Raw genomic sequence first — 17,061 nt, 5'->3', positions numbered from 1 at the left:
ATAACTTAAAAGAATTCTAGCGGTAAATATTTGGTGGGTGCGTCAGCGCATGGCAAGGAAGTAATATCAGTTTAATGCAGAAAAGGAACGCAAACACGATAAACTACAATTCCCACAATGCACAGGAAGCGCAGCGATACGCTGATTGGTCAGCGCTCCTGTGCCCGTCTTGGACTCATACAAACAAAACAGCTCATGTCATGATTCCAGTGTGCTAATAGAAATCAAACAAGGCTAACTTTTCGAAAACACAAACCCGGCTGGATTACCTCCTTTCCCAGCGACGATGTTCTAACCGTGACTTTGGGAATCGCAAAGGTTAGCAGACTACATATAGTGACGCGAAAAGCGTGTTACGCTGCCGTTGAAGTCGTCAAGCCGTTAGCGACGTGTACGCTTGTATGCCGTTAATCTGCAAGTCTTCTGAAATACCTTTAAAATCGATAGAAGGTAAAATTAAGTTAAGGTTTCAAAATAGTTTCGTTGCTAGGTTGCTAACCAAGATAATTTCATCTTTATTTTGTTTTTTTTGTAGCGAGTTAGTTTAATTAGCAACCTGTAGATATCTTCCGATCGCTAATTAAATCATTGCTTTTATTTTACAGTGACGCCATGTCCTAAAATTCACCTCTCACAACAATAGAACCATAAATGGATTGTTTTGGAGTTATCGTGCATGATTCTTATGTATTTGTGTATAATGTTAAAGGCGTACAGTACTTGGTTCTTGGACGTATGTCCCCATCTCGTGTTTAATTGGAGAATTACTCCCGTGGACTCGAAGGTTCCTGTTAGATGAAACTCATTCAAATGCCCTAAGATAACATTTCTTGTCTAGAAATCCTCGATATGAATTTCTCTGAGGTCTTCAAGCAATCCAACCACCTTTGTAAAATCTCCCCAGACGGGAAATATTTAGTAAGTTTTAATGTCTTACATTCAGCCGGCATTATCGGGAAGATGATTTAATTAGATTTTTTTCAGTGACTTGTCTTCCGTTTTTAAAAAAAATGACTTTTGCAGGCTACCTGCGTTCAGTACAGGTTGGTGGTACGGGATGTGAGCACGCTGCAGATCCTGAACCTCTACACCTGCCTGGACCAAATATCTCACATGGAATGGTCCTCTGACTCTCAGTTCATCCTGTGTGCTATGTACAAGAGAGCACTGGTGCAGGTAGGCTGTGAGAAGATGCCGGTGAATAACCTGACAGATGTTCACGCCAGTGTTGTAATTATTTTTCAACAGAAATGTGATTTTTCTGGTTTATTTCGGTTCTCACACCAGCTACAAATAAACATGTTTTTCCGAGAAATTTTTGGTCTTCCCAGTGAAGTAGAAGCCATATTTGACACATCAACTAAACATGATTGACGATTATTTTTCTTTTCAGTCGCACCCCATGTTTGTAATCTTTATTTAATAGGCGCGATGATTACTTAATTGGTAAGGATATTCAGTTATATGGGTGACAAATGTGCCTGACACAAACTTTGAATAGCTTAATAAATATTAAGTGCGTAAAACACTAATATTAAAGAAATTGTTAGAGGCTATAATCATAGTCATTTTTAACTGACGGCCACAATATAAGAACAACAATGTGCCTGCTAAAATTGTATTATTTCTTTATGTCTTTAGATTGTCGGGCATCCATGTAATGGCAATCCATAAAGGCTGAATGGAGGCCACTGGTCTCTTCTAGTTTGTTGACTTTATTTTGTTTTGTTTTCCAAAAACTGACTGAGAAATGACATAAGCGGTAATGCTATCAGCCTAATGCAACGTTTCATGTGCTAATAGATAATGGTAACTATGCCAACAATACATTGATGATACATGAATAGTCTCAAGGGATTTAGAAAGATGGTTGTCTCTCTGTGCCGACTTTTTGGACAAGTTGCATACTTTACACATCGTACCGGTTCTCCGAATCCACAAATACTTGATGGAGCTTTGCATGAAACATGAACTGTAAAAATCAAACATCAGGATATCATGGCACGAATTTTTTTTTTTTTGACAACAATTTCTAATAATAGACAGAAGTACAGTAATCCCTCGTTTATCGCGGTTAATGGGGACCAAAACCACCCGCAATAAACGAAAATCCGCGAAGTAGCGACCAATAAACATAAAAAAAAAATCACGAGAAGCTGCGAAAGTCAGCAAAACAACAGCGAGTCACAGAGCAACATACACAGTACTGTACTCCATGTACTGTATGTGAAAAAAAAAGTTTTATTTATTTTTTTATTTTTTTTAATGAATATGTTCAAAAAATCCGCGAACCACTGAAGCCTCGATAAATGAACCACGAAATAACGAGGGATCACTGTAGTGCATTTTATTATAAGGGCACTGCCCGTGTCTTACCTCTGGAAGGGGATCCATCGCCAGTCTTTCATGGTTTCAAATGGTTCTCGGAACTGAAGTTAAGGATGATACCGTCTGCGTGTGAGGAGGTGTCATTGGTGATGGTTATCCTGCTGTCCCGCTCCCTGTCTTTCTCCTCAGGTGTGGTCGTTGGAACAGCCCGACTGGCACTGTAAAATCGACGAGGGCTCGATCGGCCTGGTCGCTTCTCGCTGGAGTCCAGACGGACGTCACATTCTCAACACCACCGAATTCCATGTAAGTGCCAAGTTAGTGCGTGTAAGCGGGCATGCCTTCTCGCGCGCGCAAGTGTTAATGCATGCGCTTGTCTGATTTCCACTGTTGCTGGCCCACAAGGAAAGGGGGGTCTTAAAAATAGCCGGACACCAGAGCCTTAACACCCCCCCCCCCCCCACCCCCACCCCCACCTGCTGCATGTATTCAGTCTGATTTCATAGCTCCACTCCTGTTAGCATCCTGTCATACATTGCACTTATTGCCTCTGGAACATTTTTTTGCATCATGCAGCTCTGTCGCGATCCAAATGTTGGCTTAAGGTTGCTACTTTAGCTTTGACCAAGGAGGGATTACCAGCACCTCTCAAACTTGCTTGCATCCAAGGTTTTTGCTGTTAGGGAGCCTTTGTGCATTAAGATTTAAGAAAGATGTTTTAAGGTTGTGGACTCGAAAGAATGATTGAAATTATTATTTTTTTTACCTCAGGCCTTTGTGAATGTTGGTGTCCACAAGAAAAAAAGCAGCTTTCCGGTTTTCAGACGAAAATGTTTTATGCTGTGCTGTTGTCACACTATCACAGGGGTTTCAAACATTTGTATCCCAAGCACTACCTAAAAATATTTAGCTCTTCATGTAGCACCATATTGACCAACATTACAATACACAAGCATAGTCTGTCTCAATTTCTCTCAAAAGCAAGCCCGTTATTCCTGTAAAATATTTTAATATGACTGTAAGATGCGGTAAAAACAACAGTTCTAAAATATTACCCTGACATATTTTGAACTTCAAGTTAAATACAACTGAACTGTAGGGGAGACCGGCGCTCGATGTCTTACTTTTTGAACTAACTCTAAAATATTATGCAACACGCACTCGAATTAAAGTCCTTAGGAACTGCTGGCACGAAGGCCGCGGCTCATCAGCCTCAAATTTCCCGTTTTAGTTTCCTTAACCTGAAAATTGACAACGCATTGGTTACTTGTGAAACTTAAACCAGTCCTGAAATGTGGACATAGTTCCAACAATAACGAAGATCCATTTTGAAACACTCAACCAAACCTGACAAACGCATTTCCCCAACTAATCAGACACATCATCCGAATGGGCAATTCTGGCATCCGTAAACAGATTTGCTCGGGGTGCATTTTTCATTGGCCGCTTCTTTGCTGATGTCACGTAACAACAAACTCCAAAATGACTGAGACGTGTTGCCACAAACTACCATGTTTGCTAATACAGTACTAGCTCTATGAGGTATAGCGAGATTCCTGAATCTGATTTTTTTTTTTTTTTTGTCTGGACGATGCTCGTTTCAAAAATATGTAAACTCTACTTTTTTCTACTTTGGGTTGTATGAAATGGTTAAATGTCACTCACCTCAGCACCCAATGTGCGACTCTCTCCTCAGACAGGACATGATGGCTGACCACATCAAGGATGAAAATTGGTGTTTCACTTTTTGGTTGCGCCTTCTGACGTTGAAGCTCACTGCAATGTGACAGCTTTAACCACATGACAATGAGCCCCGATCTCCCCTACTTTGTGTACCACTACAGGGAGCCCGCATACCACCAGTAGTACCCATACCACACTTTGATTGAGTTCACTAACACTTCTAGCAACTGCCGAGGTCTATTTCATAATTCCAGAACCGCTGAAAAATATTTGCCCTGAAATTTTATAGGGTCAAGCTACGGCTAACCAACAATGAACGTGCCAAAAATGATTTCCATTCCAACCTGTAAACTCCTGATGGCTGATTCGTGTTCATTCCGTAGTGGTCACATGTTCTGTGAGTGATGAGAGCTTGCGCTGGAGCTGTAACCTTCAGCCCGTGCGGCATACGAAGTTGAGCCTGACTCCAGGAATCACTTGACAGGTGTCATGGGCCAACACACAACTGTGTCTGGAGGGCCAAGAAGTGTGTGTGGGGGGGGGGGGGGGGCATGTGTCTGTGGCATGTCTGCTCTGTGCCTGTCTCTGGATCTTCCGACTCTAATACAAGGAGAACAAGATGGATAATGTTAAAGAAAGAAAAAAAAATCCCCATCTCATGTCACATCAGTGTTTCATTCATTCATTCATTCATTTTCCGATCCGCTTAATCTTCCATTAACCTGCCATGCATGTTTTTGGAATGTGGGAGGAAACCGGAGTACCCGGAGAAAACCCACGCAGGCGCGGGAAAAACATGCAAACTCCACACAGGGAGGCCGGAGCTGGAATTGAACCTCTGCACTGTGAGGTCGACGTGCTAACGGCTCGACTACCGGGCTGCCCTGCATCAATGTTTCGTAAAATTAAATTTTGCAAGCATCGCATACACTGTGTACATAACAAATAAAACTTTTGTTTGGAAAATCAATCCAAATGCATGATGAATATCATAACTCCTCAAATAGGGCAGCGAGTGCATTTACCAATGGCAATGAATCTGAGGCGGGTGTTTTGAGGGAATTGCAGGTGTATAGCCGATGAGCTGGCGTCAGCTAACACGAAGCAGACGACAGCGTAGCCTTTTGAACCGAGCCCGTGCGAAGTGAACCAAACTGTTACGCTATAATGAGTGGCACCGCCTGTTATTTTTTTCCTAAAGGGGAAAAGGAGGCCCAACATTTGGAGAGAGGCAGATAATGGGGGCAACATGCAACGTGACTAATTGGGACATGTCTAGTGGATGCCATGATTTGAGGATGTACCGTAAATGCTTGGCCAGCAAACAATGTGACATTAACTGCTAGTGTTTAATTTATACAGTATGTGTATGTATGTTTTTTAAAATGTAATCATAAATATGTGAATGTACAGGATTGCATCACAAGATTTCTCACCCTCTGCACAGAGGTTTAGGCAAGCCCCCTTTGCCAGTCTAATCACCGGCTAGTATGCAATATTGCAACCGACTTGTTATTTCAATTCAATTCAGTTTAATTTACTAACTACATTGTCGCTGAAGTTGGAAAGCAATTTAACAGAGTCAAAAAAAAAATCACCCTTACTACTATCTTGAGTCTTGACAACAGTCCGGCTGAACTTACTTTCACCTCAAAGCGAGGTTTCATTAAGCCTGTGCCAGACGGGGGCTCGTGTCGGGCTTGAGTTTCAGCGCCGCTCATAAACAGCCTGCTATAATAACTTGTTTAGGGACAGCTGCCCCTGGTGTGAATTGTGCCTCTGAATGCGTTTGTCTGTCTGACTATGCGACGGTAAAGCTGCTTAGCCCTGTGTGTGTGTATGTGTGTGTGTTTTAGCTGGGTGCCATTTACCGGATTTAAAATCATATGACAATATGACAAAACACTTGAAGAGGGACATGAATATTTTCTTCATCACTGTCTTTTTTCGCTATCCTGAAATGTTTCATGGTTGAATTTGAGTCCCATCAGAAGTACAATGAGACTTTTAGCCCGACCACTTATGTTTTCTTGCAAGTTGGTTTTCGATCATATCTTGGGTGTTACCTCATAACCACCATTGAAATACAGTCGTTTAAGACTGTTGGAGGAGGGCAAGTGAAACCAAGGTATAATTGCGGCAGCTATGAAACCTCACATTCCCCAACATCTACATCGTGAACTTTTATCTCTGCCTCTTGTAAATTGACGACAGCCGAGGGCGTCCTTGAGCTCAACTCGTGTAATTGCTTTTGGATTTGCATCCTTGGGACGGCTGTAGCCGGGGCTCGCGTCTCAATCGTCACCGCTGCCGCTGGGCGAAAGCGCCGACGTGGGCACGGTGACAAGAGTTCCGCCGTACGTATATGTTGCCTTGAGGAGGCTCTGGTTTCTGGATGCAATCATGGGGCTGTAACAAGAGAAATGGGCTATATCGGTTTGAGATGACTTCCTATGTGGAATGCCTCCACTCTAATCCTCCGCTGACAGATCAGAATATACGGCAGCAAATACGCTTGCCCGTTCTCCGTGACTTGCCCAGGCGCAAATCCGGAAATCGCTGACACGCTTAATTTCATGTTGCTGATATTAAAGTCTGCTTTTCTCGTTATCTTCAGTCATTCTGGCCATGAGTGACCGCATTATGGAGATATCGGATTTTTCATACATCCTTATTGTTAATCGTAAAGTATGACTTTTTTTGGCTTTGAGGGTAGTGTCATGACCGTATTTTCCACACTAAAAGGCGCACTGGATTATAAAGCGCACCTTCAAGGAATGGCCTATTTTGTAATTTTTTTCATACATTGGGCGCACCGCATTATAAGACGCAATCTACAATGCATCCACTGGATGATAAGATGAGCCCCGGTTCTAACTTTTCTTCTGCTTGTCGTGTCTTGACAGCTGAGGATCACCGTGTGGTCCCTGTGCACCAAAGCTGTGTCTTACATCAAGAATCCCAAAGCTTGTCACAAGGGTGAGTCTGAGAATAATTCCGTCGCAATGAAGTACTTGTGCTTTTGGAGTGTACCCACGCCCCCCACGGATCTGCAGCATGTCCATGAATCACATGCCGTTCTTTTTACCTTGCGGCCGATCCTGGGCTATGTATAAAAAAGCGCACCTCTCTCTGCGGACAGCTGTGCACTCGGTTACGCACGGAAATAGAGCAGCGGCAAGAGAGTTCAATGTTAACGAGTCAATGTTATAGTTTGCTGTTGGTTAAGTGAACTGTGTCGCTGCTTTATGAAATAAGTTTTACTGACGTCTGATCGTTCTATTGGTGTTTCCTCGAGTGTAGCTCATCTCGTGGATGCATTGTAGATTGCGTCTTATAACGCGGTGCGCCCAATGTATGAAAAAAATTACAAAATAAGCCATTCATTGAAGGTGCGCCTTATAATCCATTGCGCCTTGTAGTGTGGAAAATACGGTATTTGGATTGGCATTTTCTCCCAATCGGAATGATAGCTTTGTGCCGTTCATTTTGTGCATGCAGGTATTGATTTCAGCAGAGATGGCTGTTACATGGCCTTGGCCGAACGTCGCGACTGCAAAGATTATGTTTGTGTGTTTGTGTGCGACGACTGGCATTTGCTCAGGGTAAGTGGAACGCACAGCCTCGGCTTTTCCGCCATTTACCAAGTTTATCCGAGCGCTAACATAAATCCTGGAGTCAAATTTTTACAACAGCGGTTCATATTCTAGTACGGTTAAAGTTATGTCCAAGTGATTGCTGTTCTCAGCCTGTACCGCTTCCTTGATTTTTTAAAGTGTAAATATGGCGTGATGACGATTCTTTTACAGCATTTTGAGACCGAGACGCAGGACCTGGCAGGGTTAGAGTGGTCTCCTAATGGCTGCGTCCTGGCTGTTTGGGACAGCTGTCTGGAGGTAAAATCCTCAGTGCCGCTGTGTGGTAGCTGGAGTCTGAAGTAGTGCAAAATCATCATTTGTTACAGCTGTCGCTGTTGTGAAAGCGCTATATAAATCAGCATGTATTGTATTTTAAAAATGAAGAAAAAAAAAGGTTGAGGATTTCTTTTTTTTTTTTTTTGGTTCTCGTTCATACTTCCGAATTGTAATTTGATGACAATGGCATCTTTGTTTTTTGCTTTATTGTGTAAAGCGAACTCCACTGTTCGTGAATGAAAGTGACCGAGCCAAGTCGCGAAAATACACGAAGAATGGTCTATGCGCGTAGCGGTTCTGTGTTTAGTTTAAGGTGGCGTGTTAACTAACTTCTGGTTGGCATGTGAAAGCATAATGACAATGTGCGAAATGTGTCAAAACTGAACAGAGTGGCACACGGCATTATTGGCTGGAGGAGCTATCGCCTCGTCTTTGAAAAATCCAAACATTCAATGCCGTTTCAACCTTCAAGGCCAGCAGTGCTGAACTATTGAAAACTATTGCACACTTCCCTGGTTATCACACATTTAACGAGAGGGGTTTTTTTTCGGCCAATGGCGTCCCAAAAATATTGACAACTGAAACTTATGTTGTCTGACCTCCATCCATCCATTTTCCGAACCGCTTGATCCTCACTAGGGTCGCGGGGGGTGCTGGAGCCTATCCCAGCCGTCTCCGGGCAGTAGGCGGGGGACACCCTGAATCAGTTGCCAGCCAATCGCAGGGCACAGAGAGACGAACAACCATCCACGCTCACATTCACACCTAGGGACAATTTAGAGCATCCAATCAGCCTGCCATGCATGTCTGACCTGTCCACCAAAAATTCTTCTTCAGCCACAAAAAAAAACGTTTGTAATTGCTTACAGATGCCACAAGATGGTGCCACTTTTTCTTAACATTAGACAAACAAAAAAAAAAAAACGGCGGCCTAACTTAAGGTGCATTTTCCTCCCATTTGCACTGCTTTCTTGCATACGTTCATGTAAGGGGCCCAATTCTTGAGAGGGAAAGAAATGTAAAAGGTCAAACTCACCTCTCATTCCGTTGGAAGCACGCTTGCTTGACGCACGTGTCCTTCTGGCAGTACAAGGTGTTGCTGTATTCTCTGGATGGCCGCTTGCTGTCCACTTACAGCGCCTACGAGTGGTCACTGGGAGTCAAGTGTGTGGCCTGGAGCCCCAGCAGTCAATTCCTGGCCATTGGCAGCTACGATGAGAAAGTATGGGCACTTTTAGAAACTCACACCATACATTGATCCTTGTAAAGAAGTGTCTTGACTTGTACTTCTGCCACGTGTCAGAAATGGTATCTTTAGTGACTAATCCTGTTGCAGGTACGCATCCTGAACCACATCACATGGAAGAAGATCGCACAGTTTGAACACCCAGCAACAGTCACCTCTACGAAAGTTGCAAGTATTTTCTGCCATCTTTGTTCGACCAAAAGGCCGCTGAGCTTGATGATAACCGAAGCTACTTGCCGCGTTGGTAGGTTGTGTATAAGGAAGTGGAGAAAAGGTCAGCTGCCGGCAGTGAAGAACACACGCGACACAACATAACGATGGGCTCGAGTCTATTAAGCCGTCGGAGCAAATGTACGTCAGTGTTTGCCTTTTATTGAAAAGAAAAGCAAAAAAACCCCAACTGTATATTTGACTCATTTTGCTACGGCAATTCTGGGCGCAAGTTCTCACCTGCTTTCTTGTCGTTCCCTCCAGATGAGATTCACCCAGCGCCAGTTCAAATGCCTGTGGTCAGACCAGACCCAGACAGGGCCAACCCCAAGATCGGCGTCTCTACGTTGGCCTTCAGCTCAGACAGTCGCTACTTAGCCACCAAAAATGGTCAGGCCTCGTGTTCCCCTCACGTTGATCACCACGTATTTGATGAGCAGCTCTCTGCGGCCCCCCCGAGATCACTTTCTGGATGCTTGATGGATGTGCCCTTTTGACCGCAGATAACATGGCCAGCGTCATCTGGGTGTGGGACATGCAGAAGATGAGCCTTGAGGCCGTGCTCGAGCAGACGTCGGCTGTGCGCTGCTTCCAGTGGGACCCGAAACGCTCGCGGCTGGCGATGTGCACCGGCAACACCAAAGTTTACCTGTGGACCCCGACGGGATGCGTTTCTGTCGAAGTCCCTAGCGATGGTAATGTGATTTGCGACTGTATGTTGCCAGATTTTAGAACAAAAAAAACAAGTGCAAATGCTAACGTCTCATAGAATTATGCGTCGTAACGATGCTATTCCGATTAAATAGAACAAGCGTTGTTTTTAAAAATGCTTGTCTGTCAGCAATCAAAGAATGACTACTCATTGAAATCAAGGCATATACCAATACTCCTGAAACCAGGGGTGTCAAACTCATTTCACATTGTGGGCCACATACGGCCTCAGTCGATGTCAAGTGGGCCGGACCATTGAAATGATACCATACTCTGCTGTAAATAACCAAAATATCATATTTTTCCTTTGTTTTGGTCGAAAGAAGCCCAAGAACATTCGGAAGATTTTGAAATTGAATCAACATACCTTTTACAAAACATTTAACAAAATGACTTGACTGTTTCATTTGGCTGTCTAAATCTGCTGATAGGTCCGAAATCCTTGTCAGGCTAATATTGGCAAAAGCTTGTCGGTTCTCGGGACATACAAGTACAGCCGCCTTCATCGTGCATCGTTTCACAAAGTCACCGTCGGAATATGGCTTTGATGCTAATGCTATTTCGCTACCAATTAGGTAGCTGGCTTTTACTGCTGTGTTGGGTCTGTCTCAGTGACAGACTGAAACTGCTGTTGTCTTCTTCTCTGATTAAAACAGTGTTCCCCTAGCGGATGATCCATGAATTACAGCTTATTAAAAATATTCATTCAGTGCCTTTCATCTATTCTTTCACTTTTAAATTACCTTGCGAGCCTGATCGAACCTCCTTGGGGGCCAGTTCCGGCCCGCGGGCCGTATGTTTGCCACACCTGCCTTAAACCCTCTCAGTTTTCGAGTCTGTTTATATTACATCACCTGTTGCATTTGTGGATATGATGACATCACCTATTCCAGTACACAAAGCATCTTCGTGTCACTGTCATGCACTGAATAGAACGACTCAGTTGAGACTTACTTCTTTGTGGCCGTCTCCTGCCAGGCGGATTCCAGGTCCAGCTGCTGTCATGGCACTGCCACGGGGATCCTCTCATCCTGCTTGGGAAGGAGCAACTGTGTTTGTGCTACACCAACACCGGCGCTGAGGACAAGTGATGTGAGCAGGCGCATAACTGGAATTCACTTCCAGTGTATTCTTCCATGAAAACTGGTCCAGTGAACTAGGGACTCAGCGCTCAGCTCCACCAGCGCAATTTACTTGAAGTACTTTGTCATATTGAACCTTTTGGAAAACCTGACATTGACCTTTTTGGATTAAGAAAACAAAAACTTATTCGAAAAATACACACGAGGGCACTGGTTGTGAACACTGTGAGGTTGATTGTGCAAGCTCTGAGCGGTCACTTTCTAAACATTTGTACTTTCCCATGACATTTTTGTACGTTATTTTGAATAAAATTCGACAGCCGATTTTGGAGAGCTTGGTCTTAATGCATTTTTGTGAGAAGAAAAAACCCCAAAATGTCTTAAATTCATCCTATTAAAGAAAGGGCAAAAGAAGGAAAAAAAAGCATGTTTCTGGACGTTTGACGTGTTGCAAAGTACACTTCATATTCCAATTCTGTATTCTTAGAGTGAAGACAGGAGGTTAGGTTACTAAATACATGAGTTAAAACCCCCCCACTAAGAACTCCAACAAGGCTTAACCCTCCCATTTTGCTGCAAAATCTTATTTTTATAATGAAAACTAAAGTTTGTGATGAAACTTGGCCCTAGATTTTATTTTACTTGTATAATGTACAGAATTGTACAGAAAAATAAAAATGAGTTAAACTTACCAGAAACCACAGGTCAAATTGACCCAGAAAGGCAACGGGAGGTTTCACTATTTGTCACATGCAATAACAGTGAAAATGTTCTACGTTCCCTTCACAACAGATTCCAACACAATGTAACTTAAATAACGGAAACAAATTTTTATCAGCTCTATGTTGCATACGAGTCGGAGACCACACACACGTTCTAACCAGCTGTATGACACTGTGTACGTGTCGGGATGCATTACAGCAAAAATATGTGTTATAATTGACCCGCACTGAATTGGGAAATTCATTTTTAACACGCAAAGACTTTATAATTTACCCCTACCCCTAAGAAAATTGGGGTCCACATACAGCCCATCCCTTGATCAACTGAGATTTGACAGATACACTCTACTGCAGGGGTGCCCAAACTTTTTGAACCGAAGGTTAAAGATTTACCTGCTTTATTTATTTTTTAATACTTTTTGTGAAAATGAGACTGATAGGATGCAGTGTACATTAACACAAAAACATATATTACTAACATGCACAAAGAAACACAATGTTTTTTTTTTTCTCCTCTACACCCCTCGCGATCGACGTAATGGGCGCCCCTGCTCTACTGCATATGATATTGCTGCCAAATGTGCAAACAAATCCGAATACTGTACAGCTTCGTTTGGTCGCATCCCTGGACAAGAATCAAGATCTCGATTTAAAAAAAAAAAAACAGTCCCATTTTTTACTTGAACAACTCTCACAACGCAAAAGCAGCTCTGAATGTGAACGCAGTCAGAAAGCTACAACACTGGCCAAAAAGGAGACAAAAGGTTACGTTGGCTTATTTATTTTTCCCAGCGTGAAGAATATTTTCTTCTTTTCCCCAGTAAACAAGCGGAGTGGTTAAGAAAGACAGAGCAAATCATGATCGATTCCCCTATTAGCCAGGCTTATTCCACTTAATCATGTGACGACTTGACTTTCAGGACAACTCTCGTTCCCTTCCCACGAACCCGCCCGGTGGTCTCATGATCGCTTCATTTCATTGAACATACAGTGCTCATCACTGCAGGCACACAGCCACGACACATCTTTGGCACTGAATGCCGTTTTGTAACAGTTAACGCCCGAATAAGGAGCAGAAGACTGCAGCACACCCAGTTGAGGACAAATACAGAATAGAAGAAGAAAACAAAAAGGCAGACGCAAACGCTGTTGTCGTTTTTCCTCATCGACATTTGTCACATACCTGTACAGTTGAGGGGCCCATGCAAGTATGGCAGCTCTTGAAAGGAACGGGGGCTGGGGTGTTTAGAACAAATGAAGAGACAGTCCATGCGAGTCTTCAGCTGGCTGACCACCTGTCTGCTACAAACAACTTGCGGAGTATCATTTTTACGAGCTCTGAGCTGCAAACACAAGAAGAAAAAAACCCAAGGCTGCTCCCGTTTGGAGCCACTGTCTCTAAAAACCAATCTTGCCTCGGGTCATGGAATAGCCCAACTTGGCCTCATTGTTGATGAAGGACATGATGCCCAGGTAGGTCTCGATGAGGAGAGGTCTCTCCAGAATCAGGACTCCGTTGGCCCGACCAGGGATGGGGTGCTCCTTTTGGGCTCTCTTCACCGCCTGCACCAGTTGGGTCCGAAAGTTGTCCAGCTGTAAAAACACAAAACAAAAAAGCAACTAAATGAGATTACAGTGGTACCTCTACTTACGAAATTAATTGGTTCTGGAAGAAATTTCTGAACGAGAAACTTTTGTAAGTAAAGACGTGTTTTCCATGTAAATGCCCTAATCCGTTCCAAGACCCCCCAAAATTCAGACATAAATGTTTTCTAAAGCATAAAAATGCATCAAAATATGTAACAAATGCATGTTACAATTAGATTATTGCACAATAAATGAGAATTGTGCATAATGTAAAAAACAAAGACTAATATAAAGAATGAAAATGGTGATCATTTCACTTTTAACTGCCTCCTCATCGTTTTTTTGTCCTCTTTTGTCCATGTTCTCTCTCAGAAGTGGTTTTTGCTTGGCGTTTTGTAAAGAACTGATCCAAGGACGTTTGCTTTTGTCGGCAAACATCAACATAGTGAGTGAGCGCCCGACTGGTGAACACTTTTACTGGGTGATTCACATTTACGTAAAACAATCGGAACGCCTCATGGCCCGAGAGGCGAATCACAAGGACGCTGCATAGACACCTTTCTTTGAAAAAAACGGCTAGATATTGGAATTGGTGAACAGTCAACTGCGTTAGGTTGCACTGTGACGTCATCCATCCAGCCATTTTCAACACCGATTATCCTGAACAGGAGAGTACGGCTTTTGTTATGTGATGACAACCAAGGCGGAGCTACGTGGTGGCAAAAAGGCTAGGGAGAGACTACCAGCCCAAAAACTAATCCAATTAAATCCAGTCCAAAGGAATTACCTGGCAGAGGGAGGCCACCTTCTCGTCAGCGTGGGCCATGGGGTGCTCCGTGAAGGTGGCGTAGGGCATATCTGTGGACCACGGGTTCCAGCGGTTTAAGAAGGAGGCCCGGGGACGCTTGTCCCACTGCACACGAACCCCAACACCTTCTCTCCTGTAAAAAAAACAAAAAAAACAACAACAATGCAGACATCGGAATTGTAAATCCAGAGTCTTCACTGAGCAAATTATTAGCCTTGTAACATAATTGCTAAAGTCATTTTTGAAGGTTTACAGAACACAAGCGGAAAAAAAACCCCATTCGCCATGAGTCCCCTGCTCAGTTTTTCAGATTTTGTTGTCTTGTTACCGTAAAGCGGAGTCGATGTGATAATGTGAAGTTGAAGATAAGTCTTCCTTGTTTCTTGACATTTCTGTGCATTTTTTTTTCAAACTTCACTTACACTTGATTAAAATTTGCGAACAATTACGCGGCAATGGGGGGGGGGCAAGTATGAGGGTCACACATGCCGGTAAAACAGAAAAGTTTGATAAAGGGTCAAATGAGCCATGCGTACTTGTTGAGGGATTTGGGCGGGAACTCAAACTCGCCCACTGAGATGGTGTCGACGGCGTTGAGTGAAATTCTCACGACCTGCTGACACAGCAAGTTGATGAAGTCGTACTTGCACACCAGCAAGGACCTGCGCACGCAAAGCAAATCAACATTTCTTTACAGGGCAACATAGGATAGGAAAAAATATACCCCCTCCCCAACCCCCGAAATGCTGCATCATTCAGCGGCAATGCAATGGAATGGTTTGTTTTAAGCCAGATAACAGTGTTAGCAGAGGTGGGCAATCTGCTAGTAGTGCTGTAAGGTTGTCAATTCAAATACACTAGAACATGGGTGTCAAACTAATTTTTGTCGCGCGCCAGATTTTAGTTACAGTCTCCCTTGGAGGGCCGTTATGACTGAAACCATATAAAGAAGTCAAGAATAATGATTTATTCACCTATTATTTGAGTTACTGTCATGAGGGGTTTGGTCACACGAAAATGCTTATAGTGTCACTCTTTTATATTTCAAATGAGAATTTGAAATTTTGGTTGTGATTTTAGCAAGCATCGTGAAAGTTGACATCTTTGATTTGCTTTTGCGGTCCACATAAATTGATGTGGCGGGCCTGATCTGGCCCCAGGCCTTGAGTTGGACATCAGTGCACTAGAACAAAGCAACTTCACCACAGCAAGAAATAGCCGTTAAAATGTCTCCAGTTCTTTATCCTTGAGGAATTTGAATAAAACCGTGTCATAGATGTGTTTAAGACACCCGGGAAAATGTTTTAAATCGTGGGGGAAAAAAATGCATGATGTCTTTTTAGAAAAGAGAGTTGAAAGCTCATTGATATGTGCTTTTGGATTTACCTGTCTGTTATGAGGACAAGTCTCTCCTTCTCGTTATTCCAGTGGTCAATCCTGCACACATGATTGGCAGCTGAGTTTGACATGATGATGCACCACTTGACAGACAAACAGCAACACACTTACCGGTCCTTACTCGTTCAAATGAAGGTAACAAACACAAGATACAGGTTTATATATATATAAAAGATTGATGAACAAAGACACTTTATTTGTAGTCAACAAAAAATGTTTGGACCAATTCAGTGAAGTTGGGTACATTTCCGCAGCACACCTGATGACCTTATGACACACAAATGCGCCATTGAACAGTATTTGGGAATCATTGCTTTTATGCACTGTTAATGTACCTAATGAAGTGGCCGGAGTGTTTCAACTTCATTTTCCTCATTCATGCAAGACTGCATTGGTATTTCATTTGGAAATATTTAACATTTCAGCTTCTCGGGCATGAAACAAATGCTAGGGAAGATCTGGTTATGATGAAGACATGGTCCAAGATAAAAATGGGACTTACTGAGCCAGAAGCCAAACGCTTAGCACCTCTCCATCCTCAGATGGAAGAGCCACAGTCCGGATGTCGCTGACTGCCTGCTCGATGGTACCTGGCTGACATCAGCATGTAAAACATCGTGGGTCAGCCTCATCACCATATCATCACCACTGCCCCCCCCCCCCCCCACTCTTCTCTACCTGAAAAACATACTGAACCACGAATTTGTCCTCCACTGATACTCCCTACTACTGACAGTGGGCTTTCATTGCCAATCAATCATGCCATAAACATCTTACACTCTCTTTATATTTCCAATCCAAGAGTATAGGAGATCACGTCGTACCCGGAACACAAAATAGTCTTTGACTTTGGCTTGCATGGTGGGGTTGTGCACGTGAAAAGGCGTCAGCGTTTGCAGCGGCTGGCAGCAGGCTGCTGTGGCTCCGTGTCCCAGGCTCCGACCGGCCTCCGGCGGCGTGAAGGCGACCTCCACTCCTTCCTCGACCTCGGCCGGGTGGAGAACAGCGGCCCCGGGACTCTCGGGCTCCACCGTGTCGTTTAGCTGAAGCATGGCGGACTCGGAATTCCTCAACGGAAATGGGAAATGTTATTTGGTTGAAGCACACTCACCCATTGCGCACCAATATTGTTTTGATTGTGGAAGTGCTTGCTTCACTTCCGCCTTTAAACGTCATCTTAAAGGGCCAGTCGCAAGCGCCGCTGAGCCTTATTTGCATTCACTTCAAGGAAAACAGACACCGCACGGGGATCGCCTAGAGCTCTGGCCGTTCGGATAATTGTCGCGCCCCCTCGAGAACGTGACAAGCACCCTGTACATGGATGCCAACGAAAGTAAAACTGACCTTAAGGAAAACCAGCACAAGATTTTAC

The 17,061-nt window shown here is 43.6% G+C and overlaps 2 protein-coding genes across 6 annotated transcripts; one reads left to right on the top strand and one right to left on the bottom strand.

The window, feature by feature from the left end:
* Window positions 1–138: 138 nt before the first annotated feature.
* On the top strand, window positions 139–11,498 carry wrap73 (WD repeat containing, antisense to TP73). 3 transcript variants are annotated; one of them, XM_086110176.1, is made up of 13 exons: window positions 140–318; window positions 839–918; window positions 1,024–1,176; window positions 2,518–2,634; window positions 6,918–6,990; window positions 7,513–7,616; window positions 7,821–7,907; window positions 9,013–9,147; window positions 9,262–9,339; window positions 9,420–9,522; window positions 9,646–9,771; window positions 9,885–10,076; window positions 11,071–11,498. In XM_086110176.1, exons 2-13 carry the CDS (start codon window positions 850–852, stop codon window positions 11,181–11,183), a joined length of 1,350 nt encoding a protein of 449 aa, XP_085966302.1. In that variant the 5' UTR covers window positions 140–318; window positions 839–849; the 3' UTR covers window positions 11,184–11,498. The 3 variants fall into 3 exon arrangements, with proteins under 3 accessions (XP_085966318.1, XP_085966302.1, XP_085966310.1); XM_086110184.1 differs by lacking the exon at window positions 839–918; XM_086110192.1 differs by lacking the exons at window positions 6,918–6,990; window positions 7,513–7,616; window positions 7,821–7,907 and having other exon boundaries at window positions 139–318.
* tprg1l (tumor protein p63 regulated 1-like) lies at window positions 3,146–16,846 on the bottom strand. 3 transcript variants are annotated; one of them, XR_015100813.1, is made up of 10 exons: window positions 16,514–16,846; window positions 16,192–16,283; window positions 15,678–15,728; window positions 14,828–14,953; window positions 14,271–14,424; window positions 13,080–13,489; window positions 11,047–11,126; window positions 9,622–9,903; window positions 8,962–9,134; window positions 3,146–4,611 (listed from the first exon to the last, which is right to left on the bottom strand). XR_015100813.1 is itself a non-coding variant. In XM_086110205.1 (6 exons), exons 1-6 carry the CDS (start codon window positions 16,739–16,741, stop codon window positions 13,295–13,297), a joined length of 846 nt encoding a protein of 281 aa, XP_085966331.1. In that variant the 5' UTR covers window positions 16,742–16,846; the 3' UTR covers window positions 12,662–13,294. The 3 variants fall into 3 exon arrangements, 1 of the variants encoding a protein (XP_085966331.1); XR_015100811.1 differs by having other exon boundaries at window positions 11,047–11,123; XM_086110205.1 differs by lacking the exons at window positions 3,146–4,611; window positions 8,962–9,134; window positions 9,622–9,903; window positions 11,047–11,126 and having other exon boundaries at window positions 12,662–13,489.
* Window positions 16,847–17,061: the final 215 nt, after the last annotated feature.

This window comes from Hippocampus guttulatus, chromosome 1 (genome assembly GCF_054856545.1).
Source record: "Hippocampus guttulatus isolate MCC_2025c chromosome 1, RoL_Hgut_1.0, whole genome shotgun sequence".
Lineage (NCBI taxonomy): Eukaryota > Metazoa > Chordata > Actinopteri > Syngnathiformes > Syngnathidae > Hippocampus > Hippocampus guttulatus.
Note: the sequence above shows the minus strand (reverse complement) of the source record. Positions and strands in the feature narration are given on the sequence as shown.

Excerpts from the sequence above, each read along its gene's own strand:
- wrap73 (XM_086110176.1), top strand. The coding sequence starts at position 850 with ATGAATTTCTCTGAGGTCTTCAAGCAATCCAACCACCTTTGTAAAATC. Across the intron at positions 9,340-9,419 it reads CAGTCACCTCTACGAAAGTT|GTTGTGTATAAGGAAGTGGA; the intron begins GCAAGTATTTTC and ends CCGCGTTGGTAG. Across the intron at positions 9,523-9,645 it reads ATTAAGCCGTCGGAGCAAAT|ATGAGATTCACCCAGCGCCA; the intron begins GTACGTCAGTGT and ends CGTTCCCTCCAG.
- tprg1l (XM_086110205.1), bottom strand. The coding sequence starts at position 16,741 with ATGCTTCAGCTAAACGACACGGTGGAGCCCGAGAGTCCCGGGGCCGCT. Across the intron at positions 14,425-14,827 it reads CCGCCCAAATCCCTCAACAA|GAGAGAAGGTGTTGGGGTTC; the intron begins GTACGCATGGCT and ends TTTTTTTTACAG. Across the intron at positions 13,490-14,270 it reads AGGTGGCCTCCCTCTGCCAG|CTGGACAACTTTCGGACCCA; the intron begins GTAATTCCTTTG and ends GTGTTTTTACAG.